Here is a 24,888-nt window from a genome sequence, read left to right as displayed (position 1 = left end):
CATACATACACATGCATAACTTTATTTAAAGAGGTTTAAAACTCTCTCTTCAGGAATCTTACTTTTTTTTATTCCTTTTTAAAATGACTACTGTAATTAATGTTGAAATAGTTTTCTGTTTTGTTTTCTTTAATTGACTCTCATCACTTCCCTCTTGGAATGCCATGTTTTGCTTCCTAAAACTCTGTACCACAGCAGTGGTTTAAATGGTTGAAATCATTCTACTTTCGTCTCCACACATTCAGATATGATTGTCATTCATGTAATCGTCTCCCAGAAGTTGTAAATAGTCACACCAGATTATAGTTACTGGTAAAGATTTTAGTTACATATAAGTAGTAGCAATCTAAGATATTGGAAATTAAAGAAAAGAGAGATGAGTTAAAGGAAGATGGCTGTGATTCTTTTACTATCTGGGAAACTTTGTAGTGAAAAGTATTACAAAATCTTCCCATTGAGTTTGCAATCAACATTCCATCAAATTCAACTAACCTAACAGGGCAATTAAAATCAATCTGAGTAATGGTAACAAAAATGGGGCAAAGGAAGAGGGGTAAAGAACAGAGCAAAAATAAGATTGAAAATTCCAATCTTGTAAGAATTAAAGACTATCATGTGAAATTAATATTTTTTAAGAGTAAAACTAAAGAAGAAATGGAGGTGCAGTACATCAGAAAGAAGAGCACAGTATTATCTTTAAAACATCCATCCTAGACTAAGAAAAATAGAAATGATAGTTTTAGAAGTCCCTGAAATCCTCAATCAGAACTGTGTGTTTAAGGGAAGAGTGTAGGCTCCCAAGCAGAAGTTATTAATGCTTTTCTGCCAGTGGGGGAATGAAACAACGTTAATCATCATTGACTCAGAAAGAAGAAAAATTGGCTGCCTGAGAAAACACCTAAGGTTCTCTACATGTCAGAGAAAGGTAAACAGACATGACAACCAGACTCTGTCACTTCGTCACCCTGCAGGCTCAGGGATGATGGAAGTGATGACACCACAGCCACCGCCTGGCCAGTGCCACCGCCTGGCCACTGCCACCGGCTACAGTTTGAGCTGTGCTTACGTTAATGCAGAGCTATCCGCATTTTGTATTTTCTTTTACTATTACAGACATGCTGTGAGATATTGTCCTGATTTTATAGGTGTGTAAACTGAAGTTTCAGAACAGTGAGGCACTTTGATTAAGATCAAGCAGCTAGTTAATGACACATCTGTTATTTGATCTCAGATCCAGCTGAGATCCAGGACCTGGGTTTCTCACCATTTTGCTGTCGGGGCTGCTGCTTCTAAAAGAGTGTTTGAATCTCTGGTGTGCGTGAATCCTGACCAGTCCTCCCCCTCCCACACATTACGTTTGTCTGTGTCGCAGTGAAAGGGCTATAGACAGAAGTACACGAGGAGCTAGGGTGTAGCATCACCATCGGGACAAATGCTTTAGCTTGTTAGCATTCTGAGATTGTACAGTTTGGGATTATTTCCTCGTTTGGCTTGGCTTTATTATTCAGTAAACACCCTGAGCAAGGGCCGCAAACAGCTGTTAGAAATGTGGAAGTTAGGCTTGTTTCCTGGGGAAGGAGATGGTTTGCAGGATGTGAGGAAAGAAGAAGGACTCAATCTGAGTGCCTGTTTCCTGTTCTCGGTGCCTCGTAGCATCTGTCATCCCCAACGGAAACTCCATTCTAATGGTGAAAAGTGTAGAAGGCCTCAGCAAGTTTTTTCATTAGAGGCCTATTTATAGCCTAAAAACTCTGGTCTCAGACTGTGAGCAATCAGAGAATAATGAGTTACTGAGGTCCCTGAAAAATAATTTTTGGTGAGCGGCTCTATCTCTTTCTAATAATAATGGCCAGAATTCATTGGCTGCTTCGTAGGAATAGTTCCTGTGTTAAGTACTCTGTATCCTTTCAGATCCTCCCAGTAGCTCCATATGTTGTTCCTATTTGACAGATGAGGAGTCTGAGACATAGAGAGACTGAGGAACATGTCCGGGGTCATACAATAAATGAGTGAGACAGGGATTTAACCCAGGCCTTAACCTCCGTACGGTGTGGCCCCTACTTCCTTCCCTGTGATATGAATGAGACTATTTCTCTTAAGTACTTAGGTTGGACCCTCCTGTTCATCTCCGCTCCCCACCGCCCCTGCCCCTTTGGACATCTTAAATAAGATTTAAACAGTTTTAGATTTATATGAAATTGAGCTGATAATACAGAGTTCCCATATACCCTCCTCACAGTTCCCCTTGTTATTAACTTCTTGCATGAGTATACACATTTGTTATAAACATTGAACCAATGCATTGTTAATGAAAGTTCATAGTCTAGTTTCAGTTCCTTGTTTTTCTTTTTACCTAATGGCCCAATTCTATTCCAAGACCATCCAGGACACCACATTACCTGCAATTGGGATATCTCCCTGGGTTCCTATCAACTGTGACAATTTTTGACTTTTCTTGTTTTTGGTGACCTTGATAGACTGGAGGCGTACTGGTCAGGTATATTTTAGGATAGCCCTTGATTGTGCTTCCCGGGTGGTACAGTGGTAAAGAATCTGCCTGCCAATGCAAGAGACACAAGAGACACAGGTTCTATCCCTGGGTTGTGAAGATCCCCTGGAGAAGGGAATGGCACCCCACTCCAGCGTTCCTGCCTGGGAAATCCCATAGATGGAGGAACCCGGTGGGTTACAGTCCAAAGAGGGGTCACACAAACACAACGGAGCATGCATACACATGGCACCTCTTTATGAGAATTTTTCTTGTAATTAACATTTTCCCTCATAGTTAGACTGAATTTATGAGGTTTTGAGAGAAATATCACAGGATAAAATATCATTCTCATTACATACTATCAGCGTGATTTATGTTTGATGTTGTTCTTGCTCATCTGGATGAAGTAGTTATTTTTCAGGTGAAAAGTGAAAGTGAAGTCGCTCAGTTGTGTCCAACTCTTTGCGACCCCATGGACTGTAGCCCGCCAGGCTCCTCCGTCCATGGGATTCTCCAGGCAAGAGTACTGGAGTGGGTTGCCATTTCCTTCTCCAGGGGATCTTCCCAACCCAGGGATCGAACCCAGGTCTCCTGCATTGCAGGCAGATGCTTTAACCTCAAATGTCTTTTTCTTCCCCCTTCCTTTCCATTCTGTGTCGGCTGGAAAGAAGGCATTATGCACAGTCCTTTTGCTTTGCTCCCCTCTTTTAGGGTGAAGTATTTACCCACCTTATTTGGAAAACTTCTGCATGGGAGATTTGTCTCCTCCGTTTTTTAATTTGAACTTCCCTGGTAGCTCAGTTGGTAAAGAACCCACCTGCAATGCAAGAAACCCCAATTTGATTCCTGGGTCGGGAAGATCTTCTGGAGAAGGGATAGGCTACCTACTCCAGTATTCTTGGGCTTTTCCTGGTGGCTCAGCTGGTAAAGAATCTGCCTGCAATGCAGGAGACCTGGGTTAGATCCCTGGGTTGGGAAGATCCCCTGGAGGAGGGATAGGCTACCTACTCCAGTATTCTTGGGCTTCCTTGGAGGCTCAGCTGGTAAAGAATCTGCCTGCAGTGTGGGAGACCTGAGTTCGATTTCTGGGTTGGGAGGATCCCCTGGAGGAGGGCATGGCAACCCACTCCAGTATTCTTGCCTGGAGAATTCTACTTCTCCGTAGTCTACGGGGTTGCAAAGAGTTGGGCACAATTGAGTGACTTTTCGCTTTATTAATTTATTCACTCTTTGTTTACATCGGTATAGACTCAGACAGAATTGAGTGACTTTCACTTTATTTATTCAGTCTTTTGGGTACACCAGTATAGACTTGTGGATATTCATTTATACTGTGGGATACAACACAGTGCTACTTTATGTATTTTGTTGCTCGGGTTGTTTCAGCTTTGATCATCGGGAGCTCTTCTGTTTGACTCCTGTGTCACTTTCACACGCCCCTCGTATTGTGTTTGTCTGAGCCCATCTTGTAAGATGTTCTAGACTCAGCTTGTATATTTCCCATCCCAGTCTTAGAATCAGCCGTTTCGTCAAGGAGACCTGTTTTATTTTTTATTGGAGAATGACACCAGAAACCAAGCTCTGGGTCTGAGGTGTGCTCATTGCTCCTGGGGTGTCATTTCTTTAGGCCCACTCAGCTGACATGGCTAGGAAATACAGGTGTATATTAATTATGTGACTGTATGTGTCTGTACGTATCTTTATGTCTAACCATCAATATATGATGTTAAACATGAATTCTTCCTGATGTCTTCAGCTCTAATCCTTACCACATGGACCATTCTAGCGCTCTCTCCCGGCTTATTTGTAAGTTTCCTCTCCAGCAGTGAGAAAGCTGGCTTCTACCCTCTTTCCGTTTACTTATTCAGTTCCAGTGTATGTGTATAGCACTGTCAGAGTCATTAACTCACACCCCTGAAGAAAACGACTTCTCAGCTAGAACCCAGTGATTCTGTGCAGCTCCTTTTGCCTTTAGTCCTTGATCTTACAGACTGCAATTCTTCTTTTTTAAAATAATAAGAATAGCTCATGGTTTTGATCACTCACTCTGCCCTAGGGACTGTTCTGAGTCCTTCATATGTATTATCTCTTATAGGCCTCGCACCAACTCTGTGAGGAGGGATCTGTTATTACATCTGCTTTACAGATGAGGAAGCTGAGGCATAAAGAGGTTAGGTTAGTCTAACCAGCCAGTGGGTCAGTCTGACTTCTGGAGAATGTGTTTAGCCGTATTGGCTATACTGCTCACGAAATATAGGTGTTTAGGAGACGTCTGCGCTTTGTCTGACGGAGTGCAGTCAGTGACCTACTGAGGAAGGTTTGGTGACATAGGGGTAAGTCTCTGCACAGCAGTTCTCTCCAGTTTCTGCAGATTTGTCTTCAGATGCCAGGGCCTGTACGTGTAGTTTGGGAAGGAAAGACAGGTGTGTAAACACTTGGTTTTGAGCTCATCTCCTCCTACTCTTGGCCCTTTCCCACCCATATTTACTCTCTGTATCCTTCCTGTCACAATCCTTTTCTTCCTCCTCCTTGCCCTGGAGCTTTTTCTCTGCTTTAACTGCCCCGTGGCCCCTCGCCGGCTTCTCCGCCCTGTACTGCCTTCGGTGCTTAGCCCTGACTCTGTCTTTGTTTACGTTTGTTTCCCCAGTCTCTCTCAAGTTCTCTTTTACTTTCCCTCCAAGGGTTCTAATCCCTACTCACTACTGGTACCAAAATGTACAATGAAAAATGTATAAGAAAGCATTGCAAGATTACCTTGGTGAGTCCAAATGTTTTTCGATCCTTTATGTGCTTTTTCAGGCAAAAATGGGGGGGGGGACAAAAAACAAAACCTCTCTGCACCTTCCTTTGTTCTTTGTCATCAGGAAAACCATCTAGCTAGGGGTCTCAGAGGCAGACTCTAACTGGCAGCCTTCCCGGAAACAGAAGAAAACTGTTTTGTGGCCGGGAGAGCCAGGTGGGAGGGTCTAGCTCAGGGTCAGTGTCAAGGTTACTTGGCTTTCGTTCCCTGGAGGGCAGAGTGCATAGGCTCCCACCCGAAGGGGCTGGCAATGTCCCATGCTCCACTGCTTCAAAGGCCACCCTCGGCATGGATCTTTTTACCTTTTTGTTACCTATGTTAGGGAAAGATCAAATCCTTGGAGAATATCCTAAAATAGAAGAGTGTTTTGCTGCTTTTAAAAAATGTTTCCATGTCTTATTTTCTGCTGATGATTAAGTAACAATAAATTATTATCTCACATAGATTTCTAGGGAGAGAAAGCAGCTCTAAATGGACAGTTATTTTTTTTGTCATAATAATCCTATTTCTTGGCTTGGAAGTTTCATATCATGGGAGCAATGACTTCATGCCTAGAAGTTTTTTTTTCATTAAACTTTTTGCCAATTCTAGAGTATTTTATTACCTGTGGGATTTTTAAATGATTTAATGCATTTACCTTAAAATCCCCATATGCGTTAAAAATCTGTGGTTTGAGCGTAATAGCAGCCTAATGCTCACCTCAGTCAGCCTTCTTATTCTGCATTGCATACCTGAAGGTCCCTGAGAGTGATTAGAAGTTTTGTACTGTTTCCTTACACCTCTCACCTAAGACATTTGTCCAGTGTCTTCCAGTCAAATATTATTAAGTGTGATTTCTATTTGGCTAAGAAATTGAATGAGTGTAGCAAATCTCATCATGCTCCATTTCTCCCCTTTCCTTGTTCTTTAAACAGACCTTCCTTATGACTCTTATAAGTGTTTTGCATTTTCCTCAGGACCTTTAGCCTGAGGAATAGCCTATGCTATTACCCCAGAGCCTTCACCCTGCTAATCCTCCCTATCCTTAAGGTCTTTTAACATCATTTACTCAGGAAGACACTCCCTGGAGCCCTGACCAGGTTCATCTTCTCTGAAGGTAAATGCCCTCGACTCCCCTATTGTGACATTCATTACATGAATAGTTTTTGTGAATATGGAAAATAAAGGGTACTCGACAGATATTAGTTGGATTAATGAATTCATTTTCCCGAGGGAAATTTTTACTTTTATTAGAAGTAAAAGTCTTAGAAGCTGCCTCCAGGCCTGGGCATGACTTCCTACCCTGCAGACCATTGTAGGTTGGAAAAAGTTCACATACTACAAGGATTTGCTTCTTGCCAAGAATGCCTAAGGGAGAGAAAGCGATCCTGGTTGTCTGCTCTGCCATCAGATTTGGATCCCTCCCACCCCCAACACCATCCTTCTTAATCAGACACACACTTTCCCTTGGGCCTGAGGAACTTTGCTCTGTATCCTACCAAGACTACTTTGGAAAAGAAAGTCTTGTGCTAGCTTTTGTCTTTACTGAGTTTAGGTCATGTCATAGTCTTTCCATTTGGCTTCAGAAGTTGCCTCTTCAGTCTTCACAGATCATTTAAGAAGCATGTCTTGTAGAGCAGTGGTCCCTAACCTTTTTGGCACCAGGAACCAGTTTTGTGGAAAACAATTTCTCCCTGACCAGGGGAGGAGGGGGATGGTTTTGGTATAATTCAAGCCTGTTACATTTATTGTGCCGTCTACTTCTATTGTTACTACATCAGCTCCCCCTCAGATCATCAGGCGTGAGATCCCAGAGGTCGAGGAACCGTGTTTTAGATTGTGTTATGCGTTATGTTCCTGAATTGGTCTGTCCTGAGGAGGATGCCTCAGGGGTGTGTGTGTGTGTGAGGATGCCTCAGGGGTGTGTGTGTGTGTGTGTGTGTGTGTGTGTGTGAGGATGCCTCAGGGGTGTGTGTGTGATGATGCCTCAGGGGTGTGTGTGTGTGTGTGTGAGGATGCCTCAGGTGTGTGTGTGTGTGTGAGGATGCCTCATGGGTGTGTGTGTGTGTGTGTGTGAGAGGATGCCTCAGGGGTGTGTGTGCGCACATGTGTGTGGTAGTTGCTCACAGTGATTCTTTCAGCAAACCTGGAGCCACAAGTGTTGTAGACATATGGTTTGTGTCCCGTGTCACACTTTCTGTCTTATGTGGCAACTTTTTTGAGTTCTTTCCATGAGCACTGATTGATTTTCATTGAGCCATACCTCTCTTAATCCCTCCCTTTTGTGATTTATGGCTATTAGTCTTACGACTGCTAACAGTCATGTTTCTCTCCAGATATCTCAATATCCGTATTGGCATTATGTCATTTGAAACTCAGCCGATCAGTGTCAGGTCGATGATGGCAGGTGTTACTGTCTCTCCTCCAGGTAAGGGTCAGTGGAGCTAAGTGACGGGTCCAGCTCCCATTGTTCATGGTGGCACAGTGAGGATGGGAACCAGGTTTTTCTTCTTGAATCTCATATTCTGTGTACAGAGCCAAGTAGCTTCTCTAGCTTAATTGTTACACCTTTCCTGTAAGTTTTTGATTTTTAACCAGGTCTTCTCTTTATTATTAAGGTTCTCTACATCTTTCCAACTAACCAGTTCTGGTTAGAATGCACATTAGATCTTAGGAGTGGAGCCAGGAAAAGTAAGGAGGAAAAGCCATTGGCCAGTAACCCTGTGGTCTCTGTCATGATATTGTGACGTTGCGTTCCTTTTTGAAATTTTCAAAGTTTCACATTTTATCTGCTTCTAAGTCTGTCAAGAACAGAACGTTTCTTCCCAGGACTGGTGAACATAAGGGTACTATGATCTTTGGCTCACGTGCAGGCCTGTCCAGAAAGCCCGCCTCCCCAGGATGCTGATAAACGCTCTGCTGATAGGAGGGCAGGGGTCTGCCTTGTGTTGTGCTGCGCTGTCTGTGTCTTCCTCTTCTTCCTCCGCCTTCATTTCTCATCTGTGTGAAAATGCTTTTTCTAGCTGATTCAGTATCTGGGTTGGTAGTGAACTTTCAAAGCCTTCTTGGGCTAAACTATGGGAAGGGTACTGTCACAAAAGGTGAAATGAATAGATTACCAGAGTTAGTAGAAAATACCCGTCCGAGAAGGATGAAATGTACATCTAAAGAAGTCCAGTATGGATTAGGGTCCCTCTTGAAAACTCGCCCAGACTTTCCGGGGCTACAACTTGCCATGGGAGTAAGTTCTAGACAATATGCCCTATAGGAATACACAAGTATACAGGCATGTAAACAAGGATTTGCACTTTTTTTAGTTGTAATTGTGAGAACCTAACAATAACTTTGACATGTGGATCACAACACACTGTGGAAAATTCTTCAAGAGATAGGAATACCAGACCTCCTTACCTGCCTCCTGAGAAATCTGTATGCAGGTCAGGAAGCAACTGTTCGAACTGGACATGAAACAATGGATTGCTTCCAAATTGGGAAAGGAGTACATCAAGGCTGTATATTGTCACCTTGCTTATTTAACTTATATGCAGAGTACATCATGTGAAATTCTGGGCTGGATGAAGCCCAAGCTGGAATCAAGATTGTCAGGAGAAATATCAGTAACCTCAGATATGCAGATGACACCACCCTTATGGCAGAAAGCAAAGAGGAACTGAAGAGCCTCTTAATGTAAGTGAAAGAGGAGAGTGAAAAAGTTGGCTTACAGCTCAACATTCAGAAAACTAAGATCATGGCATCCAGGCCCATCACTTCATGGCAAATATAGAAACAAAGGAAATAATGACAGACTTTATTTTTGGGGGCTCCAAAATCACTGCAGATGGTGACTGCAGCCATGAAATTAAAAGATGCTTGCTCCTTGGAAGAAAAACTATGAACAACCTAGAAGTTACTTTGCCGACAAAAGTCCGTCTAGTCAAAGCTATGGTTTTTCCAGTAGTCATGTATGGATGTGAGAGTTGGACCATAAAGAAAGCTGAAAGCCAAAGAATTGATGCTTTTGAACTGTGGTTTTGGGGAAAACTCTTGAGAGTCCCATGAACTGCAAGGAGATCCAACCAGTCCATCCTAAAGGAAATCAGTCCTGAATATTCATTGGAAGGACTGATGCTGAAGCTGAAACTCCAATACTTTGGCCACCTGATGCGAAGAACTGACTTATTGGAAAAGATCTGATGCTGGGAAAGATTGAAGGCAAGAGGAGAAGGGGAAAACAGAGGATGAGATGGTTGGATGGTATCACTGACCAGTGGACATGAGTTGGTGATGGACAGGGAGGCCTGGTGTGCTGCAGTCCATGGGGTTGCAAAGAGTCAGACACTACTGAGCTACTGAACTGAACATTAACTACCTGTGCACTAGTAGAATACCTATATTAATTATGGCATGTGCATGCAGTGGACACTGTAACCCTGAGAAACAGTGAGAGCTGGAGGCAGTGGATAGAGAGGTGTGTGTATGTATGTGTATATATGTGTATATATATATATACACACACACACACATACATTTTGTGGGAAAAAATCCATGATTCATACATATTTCATCTATTTAAATATATGTATACGTATCCATAGAAAAGCCTAGAAGGATATACTCCAAACTATTAACATAAAGTCATAAGAATAGGATAGAATTAGGATGAAGGGGAGTAGATATTGTTGTTTTAGTTTATACACATTAGTAATATTTTTTCAATAAGTAATCAGTCTTGTAACTTTAACAATTACGATGGGTAAAGAGTTAATGCAATATTGATATCTTTAATGTCTGTCTTTTACTGAAATTTTGCATTTCTGCCTGGCTTTTAGGTTATGGACCTCTGAGGGGTCATGAGGCTCACTGAGTTGCTGGTCTCACTCTTGGTTGGATGCTGTTTTTGGTTTCTAATTGTGTGAATGTGGATTATCTGTTTTTCATCAGTATCATTGAAAGAGTATTTTCTCACTGACATATCAAAGAATAGTGAGTTGTAGTACTAATTCAGTTAAATCGCCCTTCTTTTGACAAGTGCAGAACTGTTCTGTGAGAGTCAGTATAAAAGACACAAGCATCAGGTTTTCCTAGATTCCAGCTGTTACCCCACCTATGTGCCTACCCCAGCTCTGGGCTCATTGCTTATCAGCAAAGAAGGGAAATTATTCATAGAAAAAGTCATCTTCCTTATAAAAATGAAATATTAGAATGCTGCTTCATCATTTTCTTCTTTATATTTGGTTTTGGAGAAGAAAGGAGAAATAACGTGTGCTGTGTGTGGGCTTAAAAAAATTGAAGTCTGTCACTCATGGCGGGGAGTAGTTAGGGCTTCAGCATATGAATTCGGAGGGACTCAGCGTTCATACATAACATAATGTATTGATAACAAGTAAACCAAACATGGAAGGTTCACTGGCTAACAGCTCATTAATTTCATTTTACTTGTGCTTTCAATTAGCCCCAGATGCCAGATTAATTTCTTCTAGCTTTTTGCAAGGGAATGAAACTTTTGTTTTTCTTTTTAATTCGATCTGGACTAAAGATTTAGAAAATATTGAATTATTTCTAATGTTTGAAATACCAACTTTAATGGTTCTCTGCCATTTATTTTTTCTGTTACTATGTGATTATAGTCTTCATGTCCCTTTTAGTAAAACAGTGGTCTCCACAGCAGTGAAAAGAACTAATTTGTTTTTCTTCTGGGTTTGTACTTCAGTTCCAAAAGTTACGCATTAAATTGTCTTCAGTTGCATTTATGCCTTGATCGTCATCCAGGTCTCTACTATGAAATTGAGACTTGTGAAATTTAGGCACACCTGTGAAAGCCCAGCCTGTGGTTTCATATATATGGAGCATAATGGCTTTTAGTTTCTTTACTGTTTGTTGACTAAGCAAGCAATTTGAAGTATAATTAGATGATAATTTTGAATTTGGAAAAAACCCCTACCCCTACCTCAGGGAATTCCCTGTAGCTCACATGGTAAAGAATCTGCTGTGATGCAGGAGACCAGGGTTCGATCCCTGGGTTGGGAAGATCTACTGGAGAAGGGAATGGCAATCCACTCCAGTATTCTTGCCTGGAGAATTCCATGGACAGAGAAACCTGGTGGGCAACAGTCCATGGGGTCACAAAGAGTTGGACACGACTGAAGCGACTTAGCACACACAAGTGATTTCATAGTCACCAGGTCATTTCATCTTCACCTACCTTGAGAATGTTATTGTTGTTTGAATCAATTGTGTCTGACTCTTTGCGACCCCATGGACTGTAGCCCGCCAGGTTCCTCTGTCCACGGGATTTCCCAGGCAAGAATACTGGAGTGGTTGCCATTTCCTCCTCCAGGGGATCTTCCTGACCCAGGAATCAAACCTGCGTCTCCTGCGTTGGCAGGTGGATTCTTTACCACTGGCCACCTGGGAAACCCCTTTAAAGAGAATAATCTCGTGTAATTAGTAATACGTCTGGATGACTCTCTTTTTGTGCCGTGGTCCTTAGGTGGACTGCGCTGAGCCACCAGAGGAAGTCCCCTTCGTAATGAATGGCCTTGCTCACAAGTATTTCTCCTTTACCATGTCCTTTACCTCACTCTGCTACTCACACTGTTTCTCCTGCTTGAAACACGTTGTCTCTGGTCACTTTAAAAGTGAAAGGATAATGTTGTGAGGGCATTTTTGGTGCTTTGCCGAAGCCGTGGTGATCTTTGTAAAATTAAATTTACACATTTATCTTTCCTAAACCTGAGGCCTTCCTTTCATCATATTTCTGGCCTACTGACAGTCAGTTATTTCCTAAAATGTTAGCACAGTAGATCTTGTGGTCTCTGACTTGAGTGAATCCAGAATTGGAAACACATAATCTTGTTGTATACACAGGATTACTTTGAAGTTGCTTCAGGACTCACTCAATATTCTCCTGCGTGTCTTTTTTTTTTTTTTGCCCCATATTTGTTTTTCCAAATTTATGGTCCTGTTTTTTTTTTTTTTTTTTTTTAAACTTGCCTATCTTTTCCCCTGCTCCCCAACCATCACTTAAAATAATGAAAGGTAGTCAGGCTATTTTCAAGTGCTTTAACTTCACTGACACTGGTGGAAGCTTTTAGGTGAACTATCCTATGGTCAGCGGCCCACGTTTTCCTGGGGCCTAGCCGGGGCGGGCTCTGGAGGCCAGGGCTGGCGTCGAGCCTCCACAGCCGGTGGGGTGCAATGACTCTCTGCTTCTCTTTCTCAGCGCTATCGCATCCATCCTGAGGGCCTGGCTTGACCAGTGTGCAGAGGACTTCCGAGAGCCGCCTGGCTTCCCCTGCTTACAGAAACTGCTGGATTATCTCAAGCAGATGATGCCAGGCTCTGACCCAGAGAGAAGAGCACAGAATCTTCTTGAGCAGTTTCACAAGCAAGAAGTAGAAGCTGACAGTGAGTACTCATTTGATTCCAGGGCAGAAGCTAGATCCTGATCCTGCACACCTCCCACGACGAGGAAATGCTCTTCCTCTACTTGTTGGGTTGGAGGCCTTGGTTTCCCTCAGGACAAGCTGACCAGGGATTGGTGGCCCATGTAAAATTCTTAAGGTTATTGAAGTCCCAGTTATAGACTGTATAGATCTGGAGAATGGAATCCCTCTGGAGAAGGGAATGGCAACCCACTCCAGTATTCTTGCCTGGAGAATTCCATGAACGGAGGAGCCTGGTGGGGCTACAAGTCCATGGAGTCACAAAATGTCAGGCACAACCGAGTGGCTAACACTATAGAGCTTTAGAACAGAGAAGGGGGTATTCAAGACCACCTAGTCTGACTCCCTCATTTTATGGCTGAGGAAACAGCGACTCCGGGAGGCGAAGTGATTTCCCAGGGTTCCTTTTAGTACCATACAGAGGACGATCTCCTTGATGATCTTTTGCCTTTCGTTGTCATTGCACAGCATGCTCAACTTGAATTTGTTCTTCATTATCTGCCTGATCGGTTCCTCCTCCTGTCAAATGAAAACTCGTCACAGACAACCACCCCCATTCAGCAGGCAGGGAATTAAATCCAGTCCTGCCCCTGCCCTCACAAAAGCTTGGGAAGCTCAGAAAAGATGTTTCCCCTTCAGCTGGAAATATCCCTGCTCTCTGTCCCCTGCCTGAGGCAGATCTCACATCTCCAGTAGACTCTCCCAAAGGAAGTCTCTGTGGCTGTTTTTTTCCTATCTGAGGAACTGACTGCCTATTTTCAAGGACAGAGCAAAGGCCACCACTGCAGGTTCTGGGCTGCTTGGAACCGTCAAGCTTTGAAGAAAGTCAGAAAGAGGCTAGGACAGGCTTCCAAGCGGTGACGGTTTGTCCCCTCACTGGCTGCCTGGCGATGGTTGCCATGGCGGCTGACCCACTTGGAGCTTCTGACAGGCATTTCCCTGAAGTGACACCTAATTTCCTCAGTGAGGGAAAGGAAGCGGTTCCTCAACACCGATAAGGGAAGCTGCCTCAGTGCCAAGGAAAACAACCTTAAAATTCCAAACAGGACCTGTTGACTTTTTTTTTATGGACAGGGGACCAGGGAGGGGGAAAATGTCGTTGCATCATTGGAAGCTGACTGCCAAGTCCTCTGTATCTCAGATGACTTCATCTGCTGGGAATGTTTGAATACCAGGGGCACCCCTCCAGCTGTAGGGGCTCTGCTCCCCTCAGGACCTCCCCTCCTGCCTTCGTGCAGGGGTGGATACTCCATTAGCGCCCAGCTTTCCCCATGGGGGCTGCCCCTGGCTCCTGGCCTAATTGGGGAACTGGTGGGACCAGTGGTTCGTTGTTTGTAACAGGCACTGGAAGGCCAGCTCCTTTGGCAGGCCGAGGCAGGGGAGAGCGAGTTTGCCTGACTTTAGAAAGGCTTTTAGGCAATCCCAGGAGTGAATTTTTAATCAAGAACTCTCTCTGTGTTTATTAAGTACAGGAATCATTACTGAAAAAGAGTTTTAGGAGCTTGGTTCCCATATACTTCATTTTACCCTATTTCATGCCGGCAAAAAAGCAAACAGACTCTCCTCCATGTTTTTCAAAAGTGAAAATTTTGCCTCAGGTTGTTGCCTGCTTACCCCTGGAAAAGAGTCAGAAGCAGAAACAGTGAGAGCGTGGAGGAGACCCCAGAGAGAAAGGACCATGTAACCTTCAGGCTCAGCAGCGTAGATCCAGGGCATGCAACAGGCCACTTTGAGTGCTGGATGAATGAGAAAATCACGCCTTAGCACATATCCTTGCCAGCCTCTGCATTGCCGAGCAGCGAGGATAGATTTGTATCCACTGGTAGATTTGTATCAAGAGGATTGAGAGGCCCATTCTGAACCTTTGGGATTTCAGATGTCTTATTCCTCCACCCAGTGAGAGAGGGCCAGAGTTGTGTGGAGGAAAAGTGGTGAAATCATGGGGTGTTAGCTCTCTTTAGCTCATGCCTGTTTGTATCCCAGCCTTCAGGGGCAGGCAGAGGTCCCCTCCTGCTTCCCTGCCTACCCGCCCCCCCGCCCCCGACCCTTGTCTAACCAGCCTCTTCACAGTGGTACCTTTAACTCCAGGGTGAGGCAGCCAGCGTTAAATCCTCTTGTTGTTTAGTCGCTCAGTCGTGTCTGACTCTTTTGCAACCCCATGGACTGTATAGCCTGCCAGGCTCCTCTGTCCATGGGATTTCCCATGCAAGAGTGCTGAAGTGGGTTGCCATTTCTTTCTTCAGGAGATCTTCTCAACTTGTGGGATCAGACCCATGTCTCCTGCATTGCAGGCAGACTCTTTACCGCTTGATTCACCATACCTGTCATCAAAGTTGGCAGTTTCCCATGTGGTGCTCTGAGAGGGGCAGTGATGCAGGGTCCACTGAGCACCCCCTCACCCCTAGGAAACTAAGTGAAAGTGTTAGTCGCTCAGTCGTGTCTGACTCTTTGCGACCCTGTGGACTGTAGCCCGCCAGGCTCCTCTGTCCATGGGATTTCCCAGGCAAGAGTACTGGAGTGGGTTGCCACCCCCTCTTCCAGGGGATCTTCCGAATCAGGGATTGAACCCGGGTCTACCTCACTGCAGGCAGATTCTTTACCATCTGAGCCACCAGGGAAGCACAGGAAACTAAGAAAAGACCACCCCAATTTGATCCAAGATGTCTAAAGTCTTTTATTCTGCAAAGGCTTGCATTGTAAACATCCTGGGGGAGTAGTAACACCCTGATTTAAACGTCTGCTGAGATATGTGTATGCAACTAGACTTTTCCTAATGAGAATAGATCTGCCAGGCAGGAAAACAGGGAATATGGTTGGGAAGCAATCCAGGAATTGGGGAAAGTTTTCAGGATGGGAGGCTAGAGGCTCAAGGTAAACTTCTTCCAATTGCATAGTCTTTCACAGTAGAGACCCTCAGTCCTGCTCCATGTGCTGACTGCTTATGCTTTTGGAGTCCTGCTGCTAAGTCTGCTGCTAAGTCGTGTCCGACTCTGTGCGACCCCATAGACGGCAGCCCACCAGGCTCCCCCGTCCCTGGGATTCTCCAGGCAAGAATACTGGAGTGGGTTGCCATTTCCTTCTCCTTTGGAGTCCTAGGTAGTGATTTTTTTTTTTTTTTTCGCTTCTTCAGTCTGTGTCCTATTAATTTGTAATTGATGATCTTATGTCTAATAAGGCTCAGGTGAATTTAGTTTAAGGCTATTTTACTGCTTCATGCATCCTTTATTTTTTATTGGAGGATAATCGCTTTACAATGTTGCGTTCATTTCTGCTGTACATCAGTATGAATCAGCTATATGTGTACATATAACACCTCCCTCTGGAGCCTCCCTACCGCCCCCACCATCCCACCCCTCTCTAGGTCCTCACAGAGCCCCGAGCTGAGCTCCCTGTGTTAGACTGCAGCTTCCCACAAGCTATTTTACATGTGGTAGCGTATATCCGTCAGGGCCTCTCTTTCAATCTGTCCCACTCTCTCCTTACCCCACTCTGTCCACACACCTGTCTGCATCTCTATTCCATTACTCAACAATAAAAAGGAGCGAAACTGAGTCAGTTGTAGTGAGGTGGATGAACCTAGAGTGAAGTCAGAAAGAGAGAAGCAAATGTCATATATTAATGCATATACATGAAATCTAGAAAAAATGGTACTGATAAACCTATTTGCAGGGCAGTAATAGAGATGCAAGCATAGAGAACAGATATACGTACTTAATTTTAGGTAGAAGTTGAAAGCTACTCCTAAAGTTCTGAGAATTCTGAGGACTTCTTGAGAGTTCTGAGGACTTCGTCAGTATTTCTGACACCAGAATGGCTTATTCTACTCCCCAAAGCCTGGCTTGCCTTCATTCCCTTTCCTTCCAGGCTTCTGATAATTACTGGCCCAGTAATTAAGAAATGCATAGATGGGGTTTAGGAAATAGTTGGATTAATGCTTGAGCTGGTCAGAGGGATTTGAGGGTGCCTAAATTGAGAGGGGGACCCCTGAATGTAGCCCCGCTTTGCTTTTCCTAGCCTTTGTCCAACTTTGTGCTTGATTAAAGATCCTGTGGTTTGTCAAAGTGACAACGTGGGGCCTCTGGACTCAGTAAAGCCTCTAGGGACAAGCCGCGAGAGGGAAGACCTTCATTTCACTCATTTATTATGCTTGCTGTTCTCTCCCTGTAAGTTTTCTCAGGGTCAGCCCTCTTCTTCCTAAATTAAATAAGTCTATTTTGACTCTATAAAGAAGGTCATATACAGCAGCACCAAACTACTGATTATTTTTTTCCCCCACCTGTGAACAGATGGGTTTCCCAACAGCATCTCCTTCAGCCTGGAAGAAGAGGAGGAACTGGAGGGCGGCGGGTCTGCAGAGTTCACATGCTTCTCAGAAGATCTCGTGGCTGAGCAGCTGACCTACATGGACGCAGTACGTCTTCTCTTTGTGCCTTTGACGTGCTTCTGCTTAAAACGTGGGCAGTGACAGGACTGATTGGTGGCCCCTGGGAGGGCAGTAGGGTCATGTGAGTTAAGTCTTTTCAAATCCCCAAGAGAGGCTGTGCCAGTAAATGCAGAGGGAAGATGTGATTTGAATCCATCATCTGAATAATTTAGGCCTCAGCTCTTCTTACAATTCTGGGTGAAGGTGCTTTTCACTCAGCGCTCCACACCCAGAGGGAAAGAAGAATTCTAATCCTAGGGAAACAAAATCTATCCTGTTCCATGGGTGTTTCTCTCCCTTTAGACTCATACATATTTCAAGATCTGAACTGTTTATTTGGAGGATTGTAAAGGGGTCAAAGTATAAATTAGGACAAAATAAATTCCCTGAATCCACATGCGACTCTATCTGGCAGCTCATTTCCACATGTGCTTCCTGGTCTTTTGAAGTCTGAGTATTTTTGTTAGCTGTACATATTTGGTTTCATTAGTCACATTTCATAGCTCAGTGTTAGCTGGTTAAAGAAAAGAGGGCCATTATCAAGGATCACAGTGGTTTCAGCTCTTCCACACTTACTACTTTGGAGGAAGCAGCATAGAAAGCTGCTGTGAGTTTCCATCTATTTAGCATGCAAATAGACTCTCAGAAGTAAATCAGATGGTCTTTATAAAGCCAATCCTGGCACATTTGCTTTTACACAAACCCTCTCACATCTTGTATTGAATTGTTGTACAAATGAGAATCAGATCAGTTCAACAAATTTGTTGTTGTTTCAAAAACCAGTAGTGTAAGAGAACTACGGAAAACTTCATTGGCTATGACTTTTAGGCAAAGACCTGGAAGAGAAAAAAGTGAAAGTAAAAGTTGCTCAGCTGTGTCGGATTCTTTGCAGCCCCATGGACTATGAATTCTCCAGGCCAGAATACTGGACTGGGTAGCCTTTCCCTTCTCCAGGGGATCTTCCCAACCTAGGGATCGAATCCAGGTCTCCCGCATTGCAGGTGGATTCTTTACCAGCTGAGCCACAAGGAAAGCCCAAGAATACTGGAGTGGATATCCTTCTCCAATGGATCTTCCCAACCCAAAGACCTGGGAACCAGGCTTCAGATCCCTCTTTCCTCCTTTTCCTGTGTGACACTGAATAGTTTTTCCTTTTGTTTGTTTCTTGCTGTCTTCACTTGAAACAATGGGAAATAGTGAACTTGATGAGTGTCACTCCTGTGAGTCATTTTTCAGGTGACCATTCATATTCATTATACACAGTTCATGATTGTGAGTGTCCAGAATGTACCATGGATATGATTTTGAAGTCAAAGTAATCTTAACCACTTCTTGGTCAGAAGTAGATTTTCACCTGGATTTTCTTCCAAGACAGAAAAGCCCAAATGTTTCTGGTCATTTAAATTTTCTGTTGGTCATCGTGTTCCATGTGTTCAGTTGAACAGATTTAGAAAGAACATGCGGGCTTTTCTGATCAGTTAATATATTAATTATTTACTTTTGTCTGTTGAAATGGACACCATGAGGCAGATCAAGTAGAAATGGGCAATTTGTCCATTCACAAAGTACCAAGTTACAAAAGATGACATGCTTTGCCCGATGAAATGTGTGTATTGTCCTTAAAGTCAATTCCTCTCTTGTTCCAGCAACTGTTTAAGAAAGTCGTGCCTCACCACTGCCTGGGCTGCATTTGGTCTCGAAGGGATAAGAAGGAGAACAAACACTTGGCCCCTACGATCCGTGCCACCATCTCTCAGTTTAATACCCTCACCAAATGTGTGGTCAGCACCATCCTGGGGGGCAAAGAACTCAAGACTCAGCAGAGAGCCAAGATCATCGAGAAGTGGATTAACATTGCTCACGTAATTGTCTTTTTTAAAATATCCTTTGGGCTTAGCAGATATGGGAGGCCATGCCATCATGCTGATGTTCCCACCTGGTTGAAAGGCAGTATGTGAGGGCCCATTGGGTTTTTGTTGTTCTTATCGTGGTCCTTCCAAAGTAAGGGAAAAAGTTGCCTTTCTTAACATGGGAGTTTATTTTCCTCTTTAAAAAAATGGGTCCCTTGCTCACTTCCTGCTGCTTATGGGCCCCCAATACTGCTGCTGCTTCAGGATGAAACAGAATGTCTGCTTTTTCACAGACTGTTGGTTCTGCCCTGTGTTCAGTACATATAAACTGGTGATCTCAGTGTCAGATAGACTGCTCTTCAATGCAGAAAGATTACTCCACCCCCTTCCAGGACCTGGACGCAGTCTATCTTCTGCAAGCTTGAAGAGCCAGTACCTTCTCAGGATCTCACATCCCTTTTCTAAAGGACTGAAATATACAGATTCCATATTAATCAAGGACTTTTCTGACAGCCTTGCATCTGAAGTTGGAGGGACAGAGTCTATTCCTGTGGCTGAATTGCATTCTGCTGGGTGTCAGTCCAGTGTGCCGGATCAGCTGCATCCATGTCACATGACTTTGACCTTCATTTATCCGCATCTTATTTCCTGATTGAGAAAAGGTGAACAATAGTCAGTCAGTCAGTCACCACGTATTTCATGAGCCCATAAATGCTTCTGACCTGCAGTATTCTGTACGTTGAGGACATAGATAGGCTAAACACAGTTAATTTGGTCCTACAGGAGCCTATAGTCAAACAAGGAAGCTAAGAGACACTGGAGTCATCTCAGCCTAGAAGTGGAGTCATATGACATAAGTGCTGCAGAAGTGGGGGAGGGAGAAATCCGTCCTGGCTGGGGTGATCCAGGCAGGTTTTCATGGACAGGATGATACTTGAATTTAGCTTTGAATAACTGATAGTATTGGGGGTATTTGAAGATTGGGGAAGATTTATTTATTTATTTTTGTCTAGGCAGAAGAAACTACATCAGCAAGAGCTATGTAATTAACAACAATTTTGACAAATAATTTTTATGCAAATGTCCTCTGTTTTGGGCTATATGGGGTCAACTCTAACCAAAACACATTTTGTTTTCTACCCCATTATTTATTTTTCTCATTGAGCCCCTATCTGTGGGCATAAGACTTAAACTTTTACATTCTCTCTCTGTCTCTTTTGTTTCACATTCCCTTTTGTGGTCTTTGATTAAACAGCAGAGCCGTAATTGTGCCAAAGAGTTTCCTTTATTTTGAGTCTGTAGGTGGTCTGATACTACAGACTTTTTAGTATATGGAAAAATGCTATACGGAAGAAACAAATGTTTTACACAACTTAGACTTCTCTTATTCTGAATTGAGCTTATTTATCAGCAAGTAAGAGCCACAAAGGAAGTCCTGATAGAGTACGATAGAATATAAAATTTCTGTCTTCTTAGACTGATAGGAAAAAATATTTTTTTGGCCACAAATGCCAAAAGAAAATGTATTCAATTTAATGTATTCAACTGCTTCTAAAATCTGTGGTAAGCATATAGCATCTGTATACATGGCAGGGTGGCTCAAACAGTGACCTTGGTCCAAATTAAATACCAATTGTGCATTTATGTGATGGTAAGAAGTACAAGTTGTATAATTTCAGGTATATTCCAAATGCCGTAGCACGTGCTTAAAAGCCAGCGGTCTTTAACTCTTTGTGATGCACGAAACTGTGTCCCTTGAAATTGTGTAGGTGACTTAATAAAATAATAAGACTCACAGGTGTTTTCCAATAAAAATTTATTTTACTTTTCCTGAATTAATCATAGCCATTTTCTATTGAGAGGATGTTTGAAAAATGATACTTTTACATGCAGAAAATATTTCTGACCTAATATGACTGTTTTGTTGGAGTGGCCTTACTGCTACATTTTTGCATCAGATCTCCTCAAAGATCACTCCTTTTTTAGCAGTGGGGCCAGATGCCTCTTGTATTCCTTTAAACCCTTAGCTTAAGCCTCTTTCTGAATAATGTGTTCCATATGTTTATTACAATTTGCATGAAATAGCTGGGCCCGAGTTCTTTTATTTATTTCAAGTTTCCTGATTTTTAGAACATAACTTTTGGATTCTGAACCTTTCTTGAACCATGTTCTCATGGGCTTGGTTTCCAGACTGTAATTCAGTGCTCTTGCTCTCTCTCTTTTACTCGCTCTCTTTTTAAATAAAAAGAAAGCATTGAGGCATTTCAAAAGAGTGGGCATGACTTTTGTAAAGAGCTTTGGCATTTACTTTTAAGAAAATCTTGGGGGGATGGGTTGTTGGTTTGGCATAGTAATTTTTTTTTAGTTCTTTCTTTTTTTTTTTTTTTTTTAAAGCTTTTTATTTTGTATTGGGGTATACCCGGTTAACAATATTGTGATAGTTTCAGGTGGACAGCAAAGGGACTCAGCCATACATATACATGTATCCATTCTCCCCCAAATGCCCCTCCTATCCAGGCTTGGCATAGTAATTTTAAGCAGCCAGATGTGGGCGTGCTAAGTTAAAGAATGCCATTTTCCCTTCACAGTCAGGACTAGCGTGACTTCGTGAAATGTTCTTTTAAGCAGTATGCATTTATGCCCAGCCACTCTGGGACCTCTTGCCTCAGATGTTCCGCATGAAGCCAAACCCATGGTCACGCGGCATACTCAGTCGTCGACAGTGGAAGTTTTACATTCCCACATGCCTGCGGATGAAACACCTCCTTGGATACAAGGCACATTCGCCCCCCGCCACCAGGGCTTCCTCCTTCCCCGTCCTGGCTGTGAAGGGGACCCTCTCTCCCCCTGACTGTTTTGCTCTGCCTGCCATTCATTCAGCAGGATTTTGACTCCAAGGTCGCTGCCTGCTGATGCTACAGCCTCTGAATGGTAGCTTAAGTTTCAGGCTCTGGGAGGCTTTCTCCTTCTTCAGAAAATGACATCCAGAATGTTTCCTGTTCGCTTTCTATTTTGTTTTAAAATGCTGCCAAAATGAATTTTCTTTTAAAAGCCCAAGTTATTTTGGAAACATTGTAAGTACCAAGGTGTTTCTGAATGTTTATGATTGAGGCACAAGCCAATTGGAGCTCAAATGAATGTGTATAAAAATATTCCCTCTTGGCTAAGGACATAAGAGCCAAAGTTCAACTTGTGGTGAGTTTTTACTGCCAAGTTGTGTACCCCTTTCCAGACAAGGTTTGGTCATGAGATGTGTGATAGCATCTGACCTTGAAGCGGCTGCAACCTGGTTCGCTTTGTGGGTCTAAAGGTTACGGTCATCTTTCATGTGTATTTTTAGGGCATCTGTATGCTTTCAGCAGAAGAAAGTTTGCTTTCTCTAGCACAGCTCTGTAGGCTGACTGCCATTCGTGTTTTTACTGGGAAAGCTGGAAACTATAAAACTGTAACAACAACGCAAAAAAATATATTAAAGGGAGAAAAACAAGCATTCTGTGCCAAAATCTATAAAGTGTTTCGGTGACTGGGGTGGGAGTATAAGGAGCCACTTTTTGATGTTCAGTATTTGTACAGCTGCCTATTTAGTGGTAAGAATTCATAGCAGCTGTGATACTTCTGAAACAGGAAACCACCAACTCACTGTATTATTGATATTTAAATGCCTTGTATGTTTTAATCACTCTCTGTACAGGAATGTAGAATCCTGAAGAATTTCTCCTCCTTGAGGGCCATCGTTTCGGCGCTGCAGTCCAATTCCATCTATCGTTTAAAAAAGACTTGGGCTGCGGTCCCAAAGTAAGTTCCCAAGTGTCTGCTCTACTTTCTTTGGCTGGGCTGATTAGCTGCTGCATCAGTGGTGTGGGTCCCTCTACCTTCAAAGTGCATATTATATAACAAGAGAAACATCGTTGAAAGCCTCTGTGTGTTCCAGGCAGGGTGTGTTTTACACATCATCATTAATGAGCTTTGAGGCAGGGCTGCTGCAGAAATTAACCTCACTCTTGAAGGGTGCCAAAGCCAAGATGGTCGGCTTTGGGGGTGATTTTAAGGATGTGCATGTCATCTGGGCTTGGAAGGATCAGCTCACCGAGAAGTGAAGTTACAGCAACTCGCCTTTACTTCCGGTTATTTGTTCAGTCACATTCCTTCAAAGCCCTAAGCCGTTCCAAGCTGTGAGGGATAATGTGTGCACGGAGGACATTAGTTCTTGCTGTTCAGCATGAATCCATTTAGTTAGTTTTGCTTCCGCCTATGACAAGCTATCTTAGTGTTGTTAAAACCCCCCCAAGTATTCCTTCCTAGGAACCTGACTGAAAATGATTAACCTCCCACGTTCTGTATTGGATTTTTCTTCATATTTCTTGCTGTAACCTTTGGAAGGGTGAACAATTGAACGTCCTTATCGTTTCACCATTGCTCTTGTCCCTTGTCCAGAGCTTCACTGGACTCTGCCTTTCACGAAGGTGGGAAGGGGAATAAGGATGCAGTTCTGGTCCCCCGTGAATACAGATTGAGAGGCTGGGGAGTGTGTCATGACTACAGACCAGGCCAGTTACTTTCTCCTTCCATTTGTACTAATCGCACAGTCATTCCATAACAGGCAAAAATGCCTAAATTGTTTATAAACTGCAAAAATGCCTGCACTGTACGCAGCACAGTCCGCGCTGTATGTGGCAGAGTCAGTTCCAGTCGGGAGAGGGGCCAGCTGGCTCCCAGGCAGGCCTGCCTTGTGGGCTTAGTAGGTTCTGTCCTTAGAGCAGAAGGTCTCAGTACTCAGTTTCATCAGCTCACTCAGGGTTGATCAAGCCTTAAGTGTTAGTCAATCAGTCATGTCCGACTCTGTGTGACCCCATGGACTGTAGCCCACCAGGCTCTTCTCTCCTTGGGATTTCCCAGTCAGGAATACTGGAGTGGGAAGCCATTCCCTTCTCTAGGGGTCTTCCTGACCCAGGGGTTGAACCCAGGTCTCTTGCATTGAAGGCAGATTCTTTACCATCTGAGCCACCAGGGAAGCCCTAAGCCTTAAGGGACTGACCCTACCCCAACTCTCTAGAGACCCAGATTGGTAAACCAGAGTTTCATAGATTTATGCTGAAAAAGGAGTGCCAGAGTATTCAAGCTACTGATAAGCTCACATCTCCATCAGAGGAAAGGCGGCTTAGGGGAAGTCACGTTATTTGTTACATAACTCTTAGAAGCAGGTGATCTTAAAGCCTGGTGTTACAGATCTACAGATACCCTGCCACTTGGTCTCCAGCACTCACATGCTCTGTTATCTGTCAGGAGAAAAAGTGGAGATGGGACTTTTCAAAGTCCAGTGCAATTTTCTTGATTACCACTCTTCTCTTGGGTTCTTCTCCCCTTCATTCGTTTGGATGATCAAAGTGACACTCTGTGCGATAGATTAGTTGATTGGAATCCTCTGCACAAGAGTCTTATGAAAGATATGGACCATATGAAATCAATAGATGGTAGGCCCAGGTGAAATATGATGGGGAAATCAGACGCATACAGAGTCCCCATCCTCAGCACCCCAACCTCCCCCTTCCCCTCATCACTGCTCCCCACTTGTGGTATCAGAAACAAAGGGATGGTCTGGGGCTAAAATGCAGCCTTGTCCCACTTTTAGCCTTCTCTTTTAGGCAGTGAAAGGTAATCTATCTTTCCTTGGTGGTGGATAAGTAGAATACTGTGGAAGTCACTTAGCCAGCCAAAGGTTTCTTCCACAGCACATTTGAGGCTAAAACACAAGATAAAAAATGACTGGACTCATTTCTTAATCTCCTTGGTTATCATCAGAGAAGGCCCATCCTTCCAGCTGGTTTCTGTATTGAAGAAATACCGCAGAACAAACCTCCAAGCCCCATTGTGTACAGTATGGGCATCTGGTTTATTTCTTC

General features: G+C 43.5%; 1 protein-coding gene across 6 annotated transcripts in view; it reads left to right on the top strand.

Moving 5' to 3' along the window:
* The window catches only part of RGL1 (ral guanine nucleotide dissociation stimulator like 1), a 277,622-nt gene that overhangs the window by 214,232 nt on the left and 38,502 nt on the right, over nucleotides 1-24,888 (top strand). For all 6 annotated transcript variants that reach the window (XM_086343419.1, XM_086343423.1, XM_086343424.1 and 3 more), the window contains 4 exons: nucleotides 12,493-12,677; nucleotides 17,002-17,126; nucleotides 18,785-19,000; nucleotides 22,680-22,783. In XM_086343419.1, coding sequence (XP_086199545.1) covers nucleotides 12,493-12,677; nucleotides 17,002-17,126; nucleotides 18,785-19,000; nucleotides 22,680-22,783 — 630 coding nt within the window. The remainder of the gene's footprint in view (nucleotides 1-12,492; nucleotides 12,678-17,001; nucleotides 17,127-18,784; nucleotides 19,001-22,679; nucleotides 22,784-24,888) is intronic.

Source organism: Bos grunniens, chromosome 16 (assembly GCF_055505025.1).
Source record: "Bos grunniens cultivar Pamir isolate PY7600 chromosome 16, Bosgru_T2T1.0, whole genome shotgun sequence".
NCBI lineage: Eukaryota > Metazoa > Chordata > Mammalia > Artiodactyla > Bovidae > Bos > Bos grunniens.
Note: the sequence above shows the minus strand (reverse complement) of the source record. Positions and strands in the feature narration are given on the sequence as shown.